The 18,585-nt window shown below is 47.0% G+C and overlaps 2 protein-coding genes across 2 annotated transcripts; both read left to right on the forward strand.

The window, feature by feature from the left end:
- Positions 1 to 15,730: 15,730 nt before the first annotated feature.
- Positions 15,731 to 16,033, forward strand: LOC136467233 (uncharacterized). Its single transcript, XM_066465851.1, has one exon. The coding sequence runs from the start codon at positions 15,731 to 15,733 to the stop codon at positions 16,031 to 16,033; it is 303 nt and encodes a 100-aa protein (XP_066321948.1).
- Positions 16,034 to 17,790: 1,757 nt separating this feature from the next.
- On the forward strand, positions 17,791 to 18,147 carry LOC136467243 (uncharacterized). Its single transcript, XM_066465862.1, has one exon. The coding sequence runs from the start codon at positions 17,791 to 17,793 to the stop codon at positions 18,145 to 18,147; it is 357 nt and encodes a 118-aa protein (XP_066321959.1).
- The last annotated feature ends 438 nt before the right edge of the window (positions 18,148 to 18,585 follow it).

Here is an 18,585-nt window from a genome sequence, read left to right on the forward strand (position 1 = left end):
GGCATTATCACTAGGGATGACAACCTAGTAAAGTAATGTTAAGAGATGTAGACTTACATTACGTGACTACAAAAACAAGTGACAAGTTAATAAATACCAATAGTAGACATTACTCTCCCAGAACTCTAATCTATGCATATGTGCAAGCTTTTAATCCAAACTCTTAGCACATATGTAGGGAGAGCTAATGCTACCAATTCGGGTTCATAAAACTTGTCCAAATCCTTTACACATGGTAAAATGCTTGGGCAAGCAACATGGATTTGTAGCACCCGATTTTAAGAATAAAACCAGGTACACACCATATGTGAGCCCAGAAAGTTAAATCTCACATATAGCTACAAATAAGGATAATATCATAAGACAATGCTTAAATACATAGCATATTAGTATAAGGAATATAACCTCAGAGTATGGACAGCAGAAAGACAACTCTGATCTTCAGGCGAAGACTCCAAATCTATAGGGACAACTGACTAGTTGATCACAAGCCTAATTCCTCCAAACTCTAGCAATCTGGTACCCATCCGGGATTTTTCCAACTATGTAAAATAAAGCAAGCGTAAGTGCATGTCATACTCAACAAATATAACATGGGGTTCATGAGGCTCAAAAAGTTGACACTGATTTAACTGCAATTAGCTTTTAATGAGTCATCTTTTAGCAATTGAGTAGCAACAAGTTTAACACAAACCCACAAACACATGATCAGGTAAACATGAATAATGAATAGCATAAACAGTAATCATTAGTGAGCATCTTCATCAGCAGTATCATCTGTGTTCATCATCTATTCCATAAGGGTTCCAAGGCCGCTCATGACCGTGAGCACGGCTGATATACTAGTTTTACACTCTATAGAGGTTGTACACTTTCACTGTGAGTCGTGATTTACCCTTTCGCCCGAGGTCACGAGCCTCTTGACCCACTACCAAGGAAGGTCGGTAGGGTTCACTATAAAGCCTTTCATAGGTTCGTCTAACAAGTTAGGGCCGCTATGTTTCTATGGCCTGTGAATGTAGAGTTCCCCTTCCGACAGGCACAATGACGCGCAACCTATACACTAACAGACAGAGGCCGCACTATATCCAACCCAGAACACACCCCTCTTGCGCCATAAAGGTAACCTCTAACAAGCTAGAAAAGGTCCTCATACTGAGCTAAAGCTAGAGCCATATAGCCCTCACAGCTGTACTGTAAGTCTCAGATGATCACTTACAGATAAGTCCTTAGGGAGAGGAATCTAGAGCACCATAAAAATAGCCCAATGCTCTAGCCCCCTTGTTCCATGTTGCTAAAAAGCATCTTTTAGTGTTTATTGCATATACCATTAGTCAAGTTACAAGATCATAGTCTTTAATTGAGCACTAGCATCATACTATCCAATGCAATAACCCAAAGGTTTCAAGGCATAAGGTACAAAGTACTAGAAAATCCTTAGTGGTAGTCAAGGTAGACACATGCAGTATGAATTAAATGATTAAAGGTGAATAGGTAACAAGGAAGATCCCATGCTATACTTGTCTTAAGCACCGATCCTTTGGTAAGCTTTAATCTTCAACATTCTTCTCCTTCTTGATCACCACGTATATCTCACTGACTGGACATGATCATACAGCACCACACAAGCATCCATACAATCAAACATGAAGCAAATAATAGATCTAAATTAGAACAATACACCAAACATAAAATCAAGATGAAAAGTTTGTGAAATGAATCTACGTCTCGTTATGAACACATAGACGCGAAAAACACACTAATCGGAGCTACGGTTGAAAAGATACAACTACTAATAGATTTGCGTTATACGTGGAGAAGAAAACTTTATGCTTCATTTATTTTAACTATATACAAGATTATATAAATTGAATTAAGGCAAATTTAGATTCAAATTATAAAACTAAAGTAAAACAAATCATATTTTATTTATAAAATCTAGTTGCATAATTATTAATCAAGATATGATTTAAACATGAAATTTCAGAAATAGTAATATGGTAACCACTGTTACTAACACGTAGATCTCGCTGATATGAATCTAACACAACTTGAATGGGTCAAAACGGATCTAAAACGCAAAAGATATGAAATAAACAAGATTTCATTTATTAAAATAATAGATTAAATCAAACCTCGAATTTTAGAAGTTGAAAACCTACTTAACAGTAGTATGAACATGTAGATTATGAAATTATGAACCTAACGCAATTTGAACAGGTCAAATCAGAGTTAAAACAGAGAATTTATGGCTAAAACAAAATCAGTGGCAATTCTGTAAATAGCTGAAAACGTACTTTTGAAGTGAACCAACTAAAATACGCTTTTAAAAGAAGAAGACGAAGTCTGGGAAAACATTTTGGATAGCGGTCTTACCTAGGGGTACCTCGGCGGCGTAGGAGGAGCAAGACGGCAATGGCGACGGCGATGGCGAGAGAAGAATGAGAAAAATCTGATTTACTACACGAGGGATTTCCCAAACTAAGGGCTCCCCATACGGTAGTTTTTGTATGCTTTGCTCAAGGGGTTAGTTGATATATATAGGAAGAAAAACTCCCCACATCCACGTCAACTAGCGATATGATACTAATTGATGTTACCCCCTCCACATTTACTAATGGGCCAAAATAATCATTAAAGCCCATTAGTAAATAAATGCATGGGCCTTTAGGATTTATTAGGATTATTGCACATGGGCTTTGAGCGGTGGGAAAAATGAGAAATTTATTATTTTCGAAATCAATTAATTTCGTGGATAAAATAATTCTAGAAAAGTCCAGAATTGATATTTAAGCCACGGAAAATACTCCGAGACCTCCGAAAATTTAGGGAAAATTCTCAGAGACACTTTGGAACATGATGAACTCAAATAAAGTATTTGGATCTCATGAAAATATTGTTGGAAACTTGAAACATAAAGATTAAGCTGAAGGAGGTAGGAATTAAATTCCAGAAAGAAGCTAGAAAATTCCTAGAGATAGATATTCGTCTCCTAAACGTATAAAACACACACATTTTGCACATAGAAACATGAGGTGCGACCGGCATGAATGCAACAAACACGTTTCTACCTTATGATAAATTTTAAATTAATGAAAATTTTTATTTTCCTATGTTTCATGTGCACAAAAATTCACAAAGAAATCATTTTAACTCTATTTTAAAAAGTGGCAAATTTTAGGGTGTGACAATTCTACCCCCTTAAGATGAATCTTGTCCCTGAGATTCGGACAGTGTCAACTAGGAGATAGGGGTACTTCGTCTCTAGATTCTTCTTTACTTCATCTTGTAGTTCCATTGTCTTAAAATATCCACCTTCCAATCAAGCCTGATGATTCTCTTGGTCAGAAGGAGACTCTACTACCGATCTTCAAACATTAATAACTCCGTTCAAGTCACTCGAACTTAGAATACAATTCTTAATCCTTGGTATCACCCGAACCTTCTTAGTACAATTCTCCATGGCTAAGAGCATCGGCCATGACTTTGCTCCTTGAAGTGATAGCACCTTTCCAAGTCATAATCAATCTCATTCCAATGAAGATATCACAAGCTCAAGACCAACTTAGTGAAGATGTCCTGTAGATTCTTATGATCCTCCTAAATGTCACCTTTACTTCCAAAAAGACAGTACTTCCACGCTCCACAATGGATAACTCTAAGTAACATGTCTGTTAGTTCAACTCACGCTTCCTTAGTTGACTTAATGAACAAGGTACTACATTTTTCTTCTTGCATCAGGACACATCCCACACCTTGACAAGGTGCATCATTGTAGTTATGAAGCTCTTGTTTGGATCTGACAAAGCTAATACTTACATTTTACTTCAACCTCTTCTTGGATTCCTTCAGCACTTAGCTGAGGTCTCTTGATCCAAACGAACTTAAAAGTTTCTCTAGTAGCTCTACCAAAATCTTCATGACCTTGGATAAATTTTCCTTAAACCTTTAATCAAACCTCGTTGAGACTCTAAACTTCTTTCACATCTTTGGGTACCACCACGCTTCTACTGCGCAAACTAGAACGTAGGACACTTCACCTTACAAATTCTTCAACTTGGCTACCCCCTTAAGAAAAGATAAACTAGGAGACACAAGAAGGGTAGATTGAATCTTCTTCCCGATGATCTAACTAGTATCACGATGTCCTGACATCCCAATGAGACTCTTGTGTATGGGCAAAAACAAGAAATCTGGAATTCCTCACGAGTAGAAAAACAGCAGCGGCGTAAAATGGCTCTAACTCTCATTATTTTAATCCAATGATATTGTAGCTTATACCGTTGGAAATCTTATAAAACTCTTCACAATTTCCTTACAGAACACTTTTCCAAATTCTACAGTTAACTTGGTCGAAAATGGTACACAACAGAAACTATTCTGCATTCCAAGCAGCACAGATACATCGCCTTGTGATTTTCGTATCTCCATAACCAAAATAGCTATCAGTATGATTCTTGTTCCCAGAGAAAGATATTGAAGTCTACTATTGTCCAGAATTTTTTCATGATTTTTGGTTGTCCAATAATAGAGATATAAGCTAAAGAGTGCAGACTGCTCCAAAAAGACAGGATAGAGGAAACAGAAGAAAACCAAGACCCAACTATTTATTACATTGATCCTTATACCTTAGGCCTATAAACTAAATGAAATTGTGGGCAAACCCAACAAGATCATTGCAATCTTTACAAAGATCCAAAATAAGCACAAACATAATGACAATTCAACAAAGCAATAGAGATGCACCACTCAATCATTGGCTCGACTTGTGATACTAACGTTTGTATTACATAAAGGGCATAAACTCTTATTCCTTAACTAAGGTGTGGCTACAAGGACATCTAGGGTAGCATCCCTTGCTTGATAGTGAGGGCAACACATCTTCCACTTTATTGATTTGACCTAGCAATGAGCACTGTTGAGTGTTCCCACATTGAATTATTCCTTCTAGTACTTGGTTTTGCATAGCTGGTAACTTTTCCTTGTCAGAGGTGGTCAAAGGTGACATAGCTTGGTCTTCCTGAGATCTGATGTCGATGGTCTCCTCGTTATGATCTATCTAACAGAGGGAGAGAGAAGATTCAGAATGGAGACAAAGTTTTATAACAGAATGGAGTTAGGGGTGAGAATATCTTTTAGAAAATATCAAGGTTAGAGAGAAAGCAAGAAGTAAGCACAGATAAAAGAATGCTAAAACGTCTAGTTCTATCTAAGCTTGCGTCCTACAGCCAGCATTGCTCTGATACCACTTTGTAGCACCCGGTTTTAAGAATAAAACCAGGTACACACCATATGTGAACCCAGGAAGTCAAATCTCACATATAGCTACAAATAAGGATAATATCATAAGACAATGCTTAAATACATAGCATATTAGTATAAAGAATATAACCTTAGAGTATGGACAGCGGAAAGACAACTCCGATCTTTAGGCGAAGACTCCAAATCTACAGGGACAACTGACTGGTTGATCACAAGCCTAATTTCTCCAAACTCTAGCAATCTGGTACCCATCTGGGATTTTTCCAACTATGTGTAAAATAAAGCAAGCGTAAGTGCATGTCATACTCAACAAATATAACATGGGGTTCATGAGGCTTAAAAGGTTGACACTGGTTTAACTGCAATTAGCTTTTAATGAGTCATCTTTTAGCAATTGAGTAGCAACAAGTTTAACACAAACCCACAAACACATGATCAGGTAAACATAAATAATGAATAGCATAAACAATCATCATTAGTGAGCATCTTCATCAGCAGTATCATCTGTGTTCATCATCTATTCTGTAAGGGTTCCAAGGCCGCTCGTGACCGTGAGCACGGCTGATATACCAGTTTTACACTCTACAGAGGTTGTACACTTTTACTGTGAGTCATGATTTACCCTTTTGCCCAAGGTCACGAGCCTCTTGACCCACTAGTTTGATTTTGGTTAATTGATGAAACCTATTTGGACTAACCATATACTCTAAGTGTGGATTTGAGATAGGTTGGTCTAACCCAAGTGAAGGAGCTAGGTGGCACTCATGGATGGAGATGGCCACACGAAATGAAGTCCATGGTGGTGGTGTGGACATGTGATGATGATCAAGCTTTAGGATTTGGAAAAGAAGAAAGAGAAAAACAAAATGGGCTCAAAGAAAATATAATATCCATAGGGCCATTTTGTTTTCGGTGATCAACACACTATAGAGAGTGTGATCACATTTAGGATAGTTGATCGTACTATTAAGAGGGAAGCTCTTATCGGATAACTCGATCATCTAGTGCCACTAGGTGTTGGAATGCTTGCATATGCATTTTAAGCCTAGTGCACAATTGGTGTGAAAGTGATTAACCTTTGAAAAAATAATTGTGAAAATACTAACACACTTGTACATGATGGTGAAACACTTGGAGTGTTAGCATATTTGCAAAGGTGGTGAAAAAGGTGAAGAAATGGAGGTGGCACCGACGTGTCCAGTGTACACCACCGCGGTGAGGGCGGTTGAAAGGTCCTAATATGGCTAGAGGGGGGTGAATAGCCTATTTAAAAATCTACAAATCAACTAGAGCAATTTGATTAGTATGACAAATAGTGAAATGCAAACTTGCTCTAGCTCTACAAGGGTTGCAAGCCACATATCCAACAATTCTAGTTGTAATGATTACTATGCACACAACTTGCAAAGTTACTACTCGCTAAGATCTTTCAATCTTGCTACTCTAAAGAGCTCCACTAGATGAACATAAAAAAAACAAAGCAAGCTCTTAATTCTAATTACACTAAAGAGCTTGCCACAACTAATTTGCAAGAATATAAATGAGTGAGTAGGGTGATTATACCGCCATGTAGAGGAGTGAACCAATTACAAGATGAATACTAAATCAATCACCAGGAGAATACCAAAGGACAAGAGACAACCAATTTTTCTCCCGAAGTTCATGTGCTTGCCGGCACGCTAGTCCCCGTTGTGTCAACCAACACTTGGTGGTTCGGTGGCTAAGAGGTATTGCATGAACCTCGTCCACACAATTGGACACCGCAAGAACCTACCCACAAGGGAGGTAACTCAATGACACGAGCAATCCACTAGAGTTACCTTTCGGCTCTCCGCTAGGGAAGGCACAAGACCCCTCACAACCACCATGATCGGAGCGAGAGACAATCACCAACCTCGCTCAATGATCCTTGCTGCTCCAAGCCATCTAGGTGGCGACAACCACCAAGAGTAACAAGTGAATCCCACAGCAAAACACGAATGTCGTGCCACTAGATGCAATCACTCAAGCAATGCACTTGGATTCTCTCCCAATCTCACAATGATGGAGATGAGTGGAAGGGCTTTGGCTAAGCTCACAAGGTTGCTATGTCAATGCAAATGGCCAAGAGAGTGAGCTTGAGCCGGCCATGGGGCTTAAATAGAAGCCCCCACGAAATAGAGCCGTTGTACCCTTTCACTAGGCACAACTCGGGGTGACCAGACGCTCCAGTCAATTCGACCGGACGCAGGACCCCAGCGTCCGGTCGCCCGATGCTTGCCACGTGTCATCGGCTTCAAATGCCAATCGCTTGATCTCAATGGTCAAGTGATGACCAGATGCGTTAGTTAGAAAGTGACCGGACGCAGGACTCCAGCGTCCGGTCGTTTCTAGTAAGGTTCCAAACTCAAAATTTCACGACCGGACGCGTCCGGTCATGCTTGGCCGGACTCACCTGATGTTCGATCACTCAACATTTCCTCTGTTCGCCTCACATCAGCGTACGTCAGCACTGACCGGACGCACCCTGCCAGCGTCTGATCACTTTTAGCGCTAGCATCCAGTCGAAGACCAAAACTGCGCACTCACTGCTGCCACTGACCGGACGTAGGACCCCAGCGTCTGGTCCACTCTATGAGACCTGGTCTTTTTTGTATAGGGCGCCGATGGCATCGTCGAACTATCCGCACTCTACGGGCGGACACTCCACCGGTGAAGTTTCTAACCCTTGCTCAAATGTGTGAAAGGTCCTAATGGCTAGAGGGGGGTGAATAGCCTAATAAAAATTTCTACAACAACACTTAACAAAATAGTTAGACAATTATGAGGCGAAGCAAGTGTTGCGCTAGCCTACTCAAAATGCAAGCCACCTACCACAATTCTAGTTTAGATAGTGTCGATTCACACAAGAGGTATGACACTACCCTATGTTAGTGTGCTCTCAAAGGCTAACTAAAGAGCCACACCAACCAAGCAAGCAAGCTCTCACAATTAGTTACACTAAAGAGCTTGTCAACTAGTTTGCGATAATGTAAAGAGAGTGATCAAGATAGTTATACCGCCGTGTAGAGGAGTGAACCAATCAATCACAAGGATGAATAACAATGAAGACCAATCACCTCAGAATCAAAGGATGAACACAATGATTTTTATCGAGGTTCACTTGCTTGCCGGCAAGCTACTCCTCATTGTGGCGATTCACTCTCTTGGAGGTTCACGTGCTAATTGGCATCACACGCCAAACCCTCAATAGGGTGCCGCACAACCAACACAAGATGAGGATCACAGAAGCCATGAGCAATTCACTAGAGTACCTTTTGGCGCTCCACCGAGGAAAGGTCAAGAACCCCTCACAATCACCATGATCGGAGCAGGAGACAATCACCACCCTCTGCTCAACGATCCTCGCTGCTCCAAGCCATCTAGGTGGCGGCAACCACCAAGAGTAACAAACGAAATCCATAGCGAAACACGAACACCAAGTGCCTCTAGATGCAAACACTCAAGCAATGCACTTGGATCACTCACAATCTCACTATGATGATGAATCAATGATGGAGATGAGTGGGAGGACTTTGGCTAGGCTCACAAGGTTGCTATGTCAATGAAAATAGCTAAAGATATGAGCCATAGCCGGCCATGGGGCTTAAATAGAAGCCCCCATGAAATAGAGCCGTTGTACCCCTTCACTAGGCATACTGCGCTCTAACCGGATGCTCCAGTCCAACTGACTAGACCCTGGACTCAGTGTCTAGTCCACTAATGGACACCACGTGTCACTAGCTTCAAACGCTATTCGTCAGTTTTCAACGGCTATGAAGCTGACCAGACGCTCTGGCAAAACTGACCGGACGCTGAGGCTCTAGTGTCCGGTCACTTGACCAACGCTGGCATCTCCTCTGTTTTCACTTCTAACTTCTTCACCCTTGCTCCAATGTGCCAACCACCAAGTGTATCACCTTGTGCACATGTGTTAGCATATTTTCACAAATATTATCAAGGGTGTTAGCATTCCACTAGATCCTAAATGCACATGCAATGAGTTAGAGCATCTAGTGGCACTTTGATAACCGTATTCCGATACGAGTTTCACCCCTCTTAATAGTACGGCTATCAAACCTATATGTGATCACACTCTCTAAGTGTCTTGATCACAAAAACAAAATAGCGCCTACAAATTATACCTTTGCCTTGAGCTTTTTGTTTTTCTCTTTCTTCTTTTCAAGTTTAAGCCCTTGATCATCGCCATGCCATCACCATTGTCATGTTATGATCTTTATTAGCTTCTCCACTTGAGGTGTGCTACCTATCTCATGATCACTTGATAAACTAGGTTAGCACTTAGGGTTTCATCAATTCACCAAAACCAAACTAGAGCTTTCAATCTCTCCCTTTTTGGTAATTGATGACAACCCTTATACAAAGATATGAATTAAAATTCAATTGAATCCATGTTGCTTGCCCAAGCATATTTACCAATTGTAAAAGGTTATGGACAAGTTTCATGAACCCCAAGTGGTAGCAATTTCTCCCCTTTCATATGTGCTAAGAGTTTGGATTAGCTTGCACATATGCTTAGATAGGAAATATAGGAGTCAATGTCTACCAAATGATGCTAAGGTATAAAAGATGGACCTTTAAAGCGTGATACCAATCGGAGTGCACCATAATACCATCCTTAGCACCATGGCTAGTTTAATACCACTTGGAAAACATTTGGAAGTGAAATCACTTGTAAAGACTTGCTTGGAAATGAAAATTATCTAGTGATTTCATTTCATCATTCAATCGAACAACTAACATTCATCACACAAGCATGGATGTGTAAATAATACTTGTGCCATTCGAGCAAACATATGAAATGCACATACAAATGCACCATATAAGTTCATGAGCTTGCTCCTCCTACTTGTGTGCTCAAAATTTTAATTGATCTCTTTCCTTTTGTCATATCTCTCCCCCTATATCAAGTTCCCCCTTGTTGTCTTTTCACTATCTTAGTACACTAATATCTACGTTTTTCTCCCCATGTACTAGTGTCTTTGTTTCTCTCCCCCTAGTATCTTTGTTTCTCTCCCCCTTTGTCATCAATGACCACAAAGGTTCTAAAGTATACTTGTAGGGTCAAGATTATCAATGTCAATCAATGGAGTGAGAATCATTTTCCCAAATTTGGTCTAGTCTAGATCATTTACCAAAGATTTTTAACTCAGTTTGATCCAAGGACAAGCTTCTTCACACCTCCAAATAAGGGTTATCTTGTACCATGTTGAGTTAAACACTTAGAGCTCATTTTCTAGATTAAACACTAAGTTTACAAGCCCATAAACATGTCATATGCTATCACTAGATCAAATCAAGCATAGAAGCAATAGTGATCCCATATAGACATCAAAATCATTTTATTTTCATGAATGAGCCTAATAAAATAGAACCACTTGAGAGGTCCCAATGGAATTAAAAAATGTGACTAGATGCACTAATCATGTCCTTAGCAAAGATGTATGTCATGCCAATCAACTTTTACCTTGGATTGCTCAAAGGAGAGGCATGTCATATGAGTGGGGGTGCATCAACACATATTTGAGAAATCCAATATGTTCAACTCATTCCTTAGCTTGCAAAACCTTTTCTCATCCAATGGCTTGGTGAATATATCGGCAAGTTGATCTTTGGTTCCTACACTCTCAATGCAAATGTCCCCTTTTTGTTGGTGATCTCTTATGAAATGGTGGCGGACATCAATGTGCTTTGTTCTTGCATGTTGAACCAGATTGTTGGTTAACTTGATTGCACTCTCATTGTCACATAGCAATGGCACTTTCTTGAACTTGATTCCAAAGTCACTCAAGGTGGCCTTCATCTAAAGTATTTGTGCACAACAACTATCGGCAGATATGTATTTGGCTTCGGCGGTTGACAATGCAACACTATTTTGCTTCTTTGATGACCATGAAACAAGTGATCTTCCCAACAATTAACATGTGCCTGAGGTGCCCTTCTTTTCAACCTTGCATCCCACATAATCTGAGTCAGAGTAACCAACTAGCTCAAACTTTGCTCCTTTGGGATACCACAAACCAACATTTGGTGTATGCTTCAAGTACCTTAATATTCTCTTTGTAGCCTTCAAATGACTTTCTCTTAGTGAGGCTTGAAATCTTGCACACATGCATACACTAAACATGACATCTGGCCTTGATGTAGTCACATAGAGTAGGCTTCCAATCATGGACCGATACAACTTTTGATCTACCATGTTTCTACTTGCATCACTATCCAAGTTGCCATTTGTCGGATACCGTGAGAAGGGGTACCCTAAGCAAGAACCAAAAAACGACTGCTTAGACTTCGTAAGAATTGAAAACAGCTAACAACCGCTGGCCTCAGCTGATTCTCTGACTCGCCTGAGGCCCCCTCATCGCTGGCCTCGGGGGCGACCTCTCACCAAAGGCCTCGGCCAATTCTCCATATCGCTCGAGGCCCCCTCACCGCTGGCCTCGGGCGATCCCCCACCGAAGGCCTCGGCCGACCCCCTCTCGTCGCAGGCCTCGGCCGGGTCGCCGACCCTTCGCCTCACACGAGACGGGCTCGACAACACTCCGCTGCCTCTTCCTTCACCTATCCCTCTGATAAAACATCGTGTCGTATTAACTTCAGCCAACTGCTGCCACTGACATCGGCCGCATGCTCGGCATAGTACAGTGGAATGGCCGACGGGACAGGAGGCAGGACTAGGCAGGGGTTACCCGCCACTGTGCCCACCGCTATGCACATGGTTGATGCCCATGCCTCACTATGCTGCCAACTCCTGCTCCGAGAACAACGCAGTGTGGGGAGCCACGTCTGGGATACTGTGGCCTCGAAATCAGTACCCTGGACCAATAATTCCCTCCAAAGCCTCGGCAGTTTGCTTCAGAGGCTCGGCAGCCTGAGGATCCATGTCTGCCGAGCCCCCCACGATGGCTCGGCCTCGGCATCTGTAGAGCCTCGACTCCCTACGACATCATCGCACGATGATCGGCATGTCACCCGCCATGTCCTGCCTCAAGCTGTACTGGAGCCCCACGACGCACAAGATCAAGTATGACCGGCGCGTCACTTCTGCACGATAAGGACGGGGCCACTCCATCGACCATACCACAACAGTGGCTGGCTACAGGGCTCGGACATGCCATCCCCACTTATAGAACGCTATGTAGCAACATATGTATGTTCCTGGTTCTCCCTTAGAGTATAAAAGGGAGGGACTGGGGCCATTTCTAGGGATAGGAGAACAACGAGCAGAAAGAGGAACTCACTAATAGAACCACACACTTCTATGCTGCTTGAGAACAACGCCTCAAGCAGCCCGCACCGCCCCTGCCGAGACCTGGGGCTAGCTCCCTCTCTCACCTAGCTTGTAACCCCCTACTACGAGCACTCCGGTGCAAGGAATACAAGATCGATCTCTCAGACTAGACGTAGGGCGTCGATTGCCTAAACCAGTATAAACCTTGTGTCTCTTTGCATCACCATTGGGGATTAGAGGCACGCAGCACAAATTCACTCGTTGGTTAAGGACCCCCCTCGGTCCGAAACGCTGACTGTTGGCATGCCAGGTAGGGGCTCGCTGCGTGTTAGCTTCATCATCCTAGCAAGTTCCGGATGGCAGACCTCGTACGACCGTTGCGTCTCGGCATGGTGGTATGGTTCGGGAGCCTAGAGTTCATGTCTCTAGGATGTGGATATGATATGGTACTCCTCACACCCTGAGCTCCACTGCCCGACGACGTTACCACAGACCCATAGCCTAGGCGTAGGCAGCGTCCGGGCCGCGGCTCCCGTAGCACTCGCCAGGCGCGACGCGAGCGGGACCGCCCCGACACCACGCAAGCTCGGGGCAATGTGCCGCGCTCCGCCGGTATCCCTTGCTCGGCTGTTGGTACAGAGTCCCTGGTCGGGGACTTATCTAACCTGAGCTTGGGCAAGGAAAAGATTCCGGCGATGCACGGCGATGCCTCCTGAGGGGCCAGCCCCGGCAGAGTGGTGCTCGGCAATGGCACCATCCCCGTACCCCTTCGGGTTGATAAACGCCGCCGCCGCCTTCGCTTCCACCTATGCTTCCAAGCACGCAGAGCCCTCAGGACTCCACCAACGTTTCGCCCTCGATTTCTCCCCCGCAACATCGGCGCACGCCCACGCCGACTCCTCGGAAGAAGACGAGGCATGGGCCAGAGCAGACTTCTCTAGTCTTTGTGACCCCGAAGCCATGCGCCGCTTCATGACTGCAAGCGACTACTGCTTCGGCTACTCCGACTCCGACAACGAAGGGACTTACGATCCGTCTCGTGAGTACTTCCACGTCGAGCTCAGGATGCCAAGGGCGGGCGAAGAGGACGAGAGGACAGGAAACCATTCCCCGCCCCGGGCAACGGCGGGCGATGCCACACCTCCGCGTCTCGAAGCCCCAGTAGCACGGAACGAGAATCCCATCCACGGGGAGCATCGACGCCTAGACCTGGAGCAGCTCCGCGAGCTTCAAGCCAAGGTCGAACAAGACCGACTCCTTCTGCAACAGCTTCGGGACACTCTCGAGCAGGAGCAGTAAGGGCGCGGTGAGGGTGGAGGAGCCCGATGGAGGGCCCGCGACATCCATCACCGCATCAATGACAACGAGGGGGGTGAGCCACCCCCAATCTTTAATCACACTAGCCAGAATGTCACAGCGGCTGTGATGCTGGTCCGAGCAATGCCCGAGCCCTCCACCACCGAGGGGTGATGGGTCCATGGAGAGCTCCGTGAACTCCTCGAGACCGCTGCGGTGTAGCAGGCCAAAAGTTCTGTGTCCCGCCGGCACGGAGGCACTTCAGAGCAACCCATGGCGCAACCTCGCTGGGGCCAGGATGCCTCGATCTGTCCCAAGCCCGCTCGCGCGCCGACGGCCAACAGGGCCCCCTCGGTGCGCGATCAACCTGGAGACCAACGCGAGGCACAAGGTGACCACGAAGTAGTTGGTAGGCAACGGTGCCACGATGACGAAGCTGCCCAGGGCTACCACCCACACTGAGGCGGCCGCTACGACAGCGAAGAGGACCATAGTCCTTCTCCCGAGTCACCTGGCCCTCGGGTCTTTAGTAGAGCCATCCGCAATGCTCACTTCCTAGCCCGGTTCTGGCAACCTGCCAACCTCACAAAGTATAGCGGTGAGACAAACCCTGAGCTATGGCTAGCCGATTATCGCCTGGCTTGTCAGTTAGGTGGTGTGGATGATGACCTGCTCATCATCCGCAACCTCCCTTTGTTCTTGTCAGACTCAGCGTGAGCCTGGCTCGAACACCTTCCCCCTGCACAGATCCACGACTGGCACAACTTGGTGAGGGTCTTCGTTGGGAATATCCAGGGCACCTACGTGCGCCCCGGGAACTCCTGGGACCTCAAAGGTTGTCGCCAGAAGCCGGACGAATCTCTTTGAGATTTCATCCAGTGCTTCTCCAAGAAATGCACCGAGTTGCCCCACGTCGGTGACTCAAAAATCATCCAAGCATTCCTCTCTGGCACCTCCTGCCGAGACCTGGTCCGAGAATTGGGCCGGAACGTACCAACCATAGCGGCCGCACTCCTCGACATCGCCACCAACTTCGCCTCGGGCAAAGAGGCGGTTGGGGCCATCTTCCCCAATAACGGCGCCAAGGGGAAGCAGAAGGACGAGGCCCCCGAGGCCTCACCCACCCGCGTCCCCAAGAGAAAGAAGAAGGGTCGCCTAGGAAAGCAGGAGGTCCTCGAGGCCGGCCATGTCACCACAGCAGATCGCAGGAATCCCCGAGGCCCCCGGGGCCCTGGGCTATTTGACGACATGCTTAAGAAGCCCTGTCCTTACCATCAAGGTCCGGTGAAGCATGCCCTCGAGGAGTGCACCATGCTCCGGTGTTACTATGCCAGGCTTGGGCTCCCCGACGACGATGACGCCAGGAAAAGGGGCATCGGCGAGAGGCACGGCGATAAAGATGATGGGTTCCCCGAGGTACGCAACGCCTTCATGATCTTTGGTGGACCCTCGGCACGCCAGCGAAAGAGGGAACACCGGGAGGTCTTCTCGGTCAAGGTGGCCACCCCCCGGTACCTCGATTGGTCTCGGGAGGCAATCACCTTTGATCGGGATGACCACCCCGATTATGTTCCAAACCCCGAGCAGTACCCGCTTGTCGTCGACCCGATCGTCGGCAACACCCGGCTTACCAAAGTGCTCATGGACGGAGGCAGCGGCCTCAACATCCTCTATGTCAACACTCTGGAGCTCCTGGAGCTCGACCAGTCACGGCTCCGAGGCGGTTCCGCGCCCTTCCACGGTGTCGTGCCAGGAAAGCGCACACGACCCCTCGGGCGCATCGACTTACCTGTCTGCTTTGGCACTCCCTCCAACTACCGCAAGGAGGTCCTCACCTTCGAGGTGGTTGGGTTCAAGGGGGCTTACCATGCCATCTTGGGGCACCCATGCTACGCCAAGTTCATGGCGGTCCCCAACTACACCTACCTCAAGCTCAAGATGCCAGGCCCCAATGACAACATCACCGTCAAGTCCACGTACGAACATGCATACGACTGCGACGTCGAGTGCATCGAGTACGCCGAGGCCATCGTGGAGGCCGAGGCCCTCATCGCCAATCTCGACCAGCTTGGTAGCGAGGTTCCCGATGCCAAGCGGCGTGTCGGGACCTTCGAGCCCGCGGAGGCCGTCAAGCTCGTCCCTGTCGATCCCACCGTCCCCAACGGCCGAGGACTAAAGATCAGCGCCACCCTCGACAGCAAATAGGAGGCCGTGCTCGTCGACTTTCTAAATGCGAACGTCGATATATTCACGTGGAGTCCCTCGGACATGTCGGGCATACCAAGGGAGGTCGCCGAGCATGCCTTAGATATCCGGGTGGGCTCCAGGCTAGTGAAGCAGCGCCTACACCGGTTTGACGAGGAGAAGCGCAGGGCCATCGGCGAAGAAGTGCAGAAGCTCATGGCAGCTGGGTTCATCAAGGAAGTATTCCATCCAGAGTGGTTGGCTAACCCTGTATTAGTTAGGAAGAAAAGTGGCAAGTGGAGGATGTGCGTGGACTACACTGGTCTAAATAAAGCGTGCCCGAAGGTCCCATTCCCACTACCACGAATTGACCAAATCGTCGACTCCACTACAGGATGCGAAACCCTCTCCTTCCTTGATGCGTATTCCGGTTACCACCAAATCAAGATGAAAGAGTCCGACCAGCTTGCGACTTCTTTCATCACTCCATTCGGCATGTACTGCTACGTAACCATGCCGTTCGGCCTCAGAAACGCAGGGGCTACTTACCAGCGGTGCATGATCCAAGCCATCGTAGTCAAGTCCAGAAAGGCCGGTGATCTCGTCGGCGACTTGGAGGTTGCCTTCACATGTCTTAGAGAAAAGGGCATCAAGCTCAACCCCGAGAAGTGTGTCTTCGGGGTTTCCCGAGGCATGCTCTTGGGGTTCATAGTCTCAGAACGTGGTATCGAGGCCAACCCGGAGAAGGTCTCAGCCGTGACCAACATGGGCCCGATTCGAGACCTCAAAGGGGTGCAGAGGGTCATGGGATGCCTTGCAGCCCTAAGCCGCTTCATCTCGCGCCTCGGCGAAAAAGGCCTGCCCCTGTACCGCCTCTTGAGAAAGTCCGAGCACTTTTCTTGGACCACCGAGGCCGAGGAAGCCCTCGACAGGCTCAAAGCACTGCTCACCACCCCCCCCCCGTCCTGGTTCCACCCACCGAGGGCGAGCACCTCTTACTCTATGTCACCGCGATGACCCAAGTGGTCAGCACGGCCGTAGTAGTCGAGAGGCAGGAGAAGGGACATGCTCTACCCGTCCAACGACCTGTCTACTTCATCAGCGAAGTGCTCTCCAAGACTAAGACATGTTACCCCCACATCCAGAAGTTGGTTTACGCTGTAGTCTTGGCTCGACGCAAGCTGCGTCACTACTTCGAGTCCCACCCGGTGACTGTGGTGTCGTCTTTTCCTCTGGGAGAGATAATCCAAAACTGGGAGGCCTCGGGTAGAATAGCCAAGTGGGCTGTCGAACTCATGGGGGAAACCTTGTCTTTCACGCCTTAGAAAGCGATCAAATCACAGGTCCTAGCCGACTTTGTAGCCGAGTGGACCGACACATAGCTGCCACCCACTCAGATCCAATCAGAATGCTGGACCATGTACTTCGATGGGTCTCTAATGAAGACTGGGGCTGGCGTGGGCCTGCTTCTGGTCTTGCCCCTTGGAGTACACATGCACTACATGGTCCGGCTTCACTTCGCCGCCTCCAACAATGTGGCCAAATACGAGGCCCTCGTCAACGGCCTGCAAATCGCCATTGAACTTGGAGTGCGACGTCTCGACATATGGGGTGATTCGTAGCTCGTCGTCGATCAGGTGATGAAAGAGTCAAGCTGCCATGACCCCAAAATGAAGGCGTACTGCACGATAGTACATCGCCTAGAGAACAAGTTCGATGGTCTCAAACTCAACCATGTTGCGCGAAAGTACAACGAGGCCACGGACGAACTAGCAAAGATGGCGTCGGCGAGGGCCCCGGTCCCCCCGAACATCTTCGCCAGAGACCTCCGTAAACCTTCCATTGACTGCACCTCGGCGGCGGAAGATGGCTCACCGGTCAAGCCCGTCGAAGGGCCCGAGGCCCCCTCTACCGCCAAGACCTCCGCAGTCGAGCCTAAAGTCATGGAAATCAAAGCAGAGCCTCCTGAGGCCGACCAGGGTACGGACTGGCGAGTCCCGTTCCTTGATTACCTCATCCGGGGAGAGCTTCCTACAGACAGGACCAAAGCCCGGTGGCTTGCAAGGCAAGCCAAAACTTACATCCTCTACGACCGCGAGTTGTATAGGCAAAGCCCATTAGGCGTCCTCCAATGATGCATCACTACCGAGGCGGGCCAGGCCCTGCTTTGGGACTTGCACGCGGGAGCCTGCGGCCACCATGCGGCGCCTCAGACACTCGTTGGAAACATCTTTCGCCAAGGATTCTACTGGCCAACGGCGGTTGCCAACGCCACCAAGCTAGTACGCTCCTGCGAGGGATGTCCGTACTATGCGCGGCAGATGCACCTCCCGGCCCAAGCCCTCCAAACCATCCCTGTCACATGGCCATTCGCCGTATGGGGTCTCGACATGGTTGGGCCTCTGCAAAAGGCCCCCGAGGGCTACACCCACCTGCTGGTAGCCATCGACAAGTTCTCCAAGTGGATCGAGGCTCGCCCGATCACGCAAATCAAATCCGAGCAAGCGGTTCTATTCTTCACTGACATCATCCACAGGTTCGGGGTTCCTAACACCATCATCACTAACAATGGG

Source organism: Miscanthus floridulus, chromosome 1 (assembly GCF_019320115.1).
Source record: "Miscanthus floridulus cultivar M001 chromosome 1, ASM1932011v1, whole genome shotgun sequence".
Lineage (NCBI taxonomy): Eukaryota > Viridiplantae > Streptophyta > Magnoliopsida > Poales > Poaceae > Miscanthus > Miscanthus floridulus.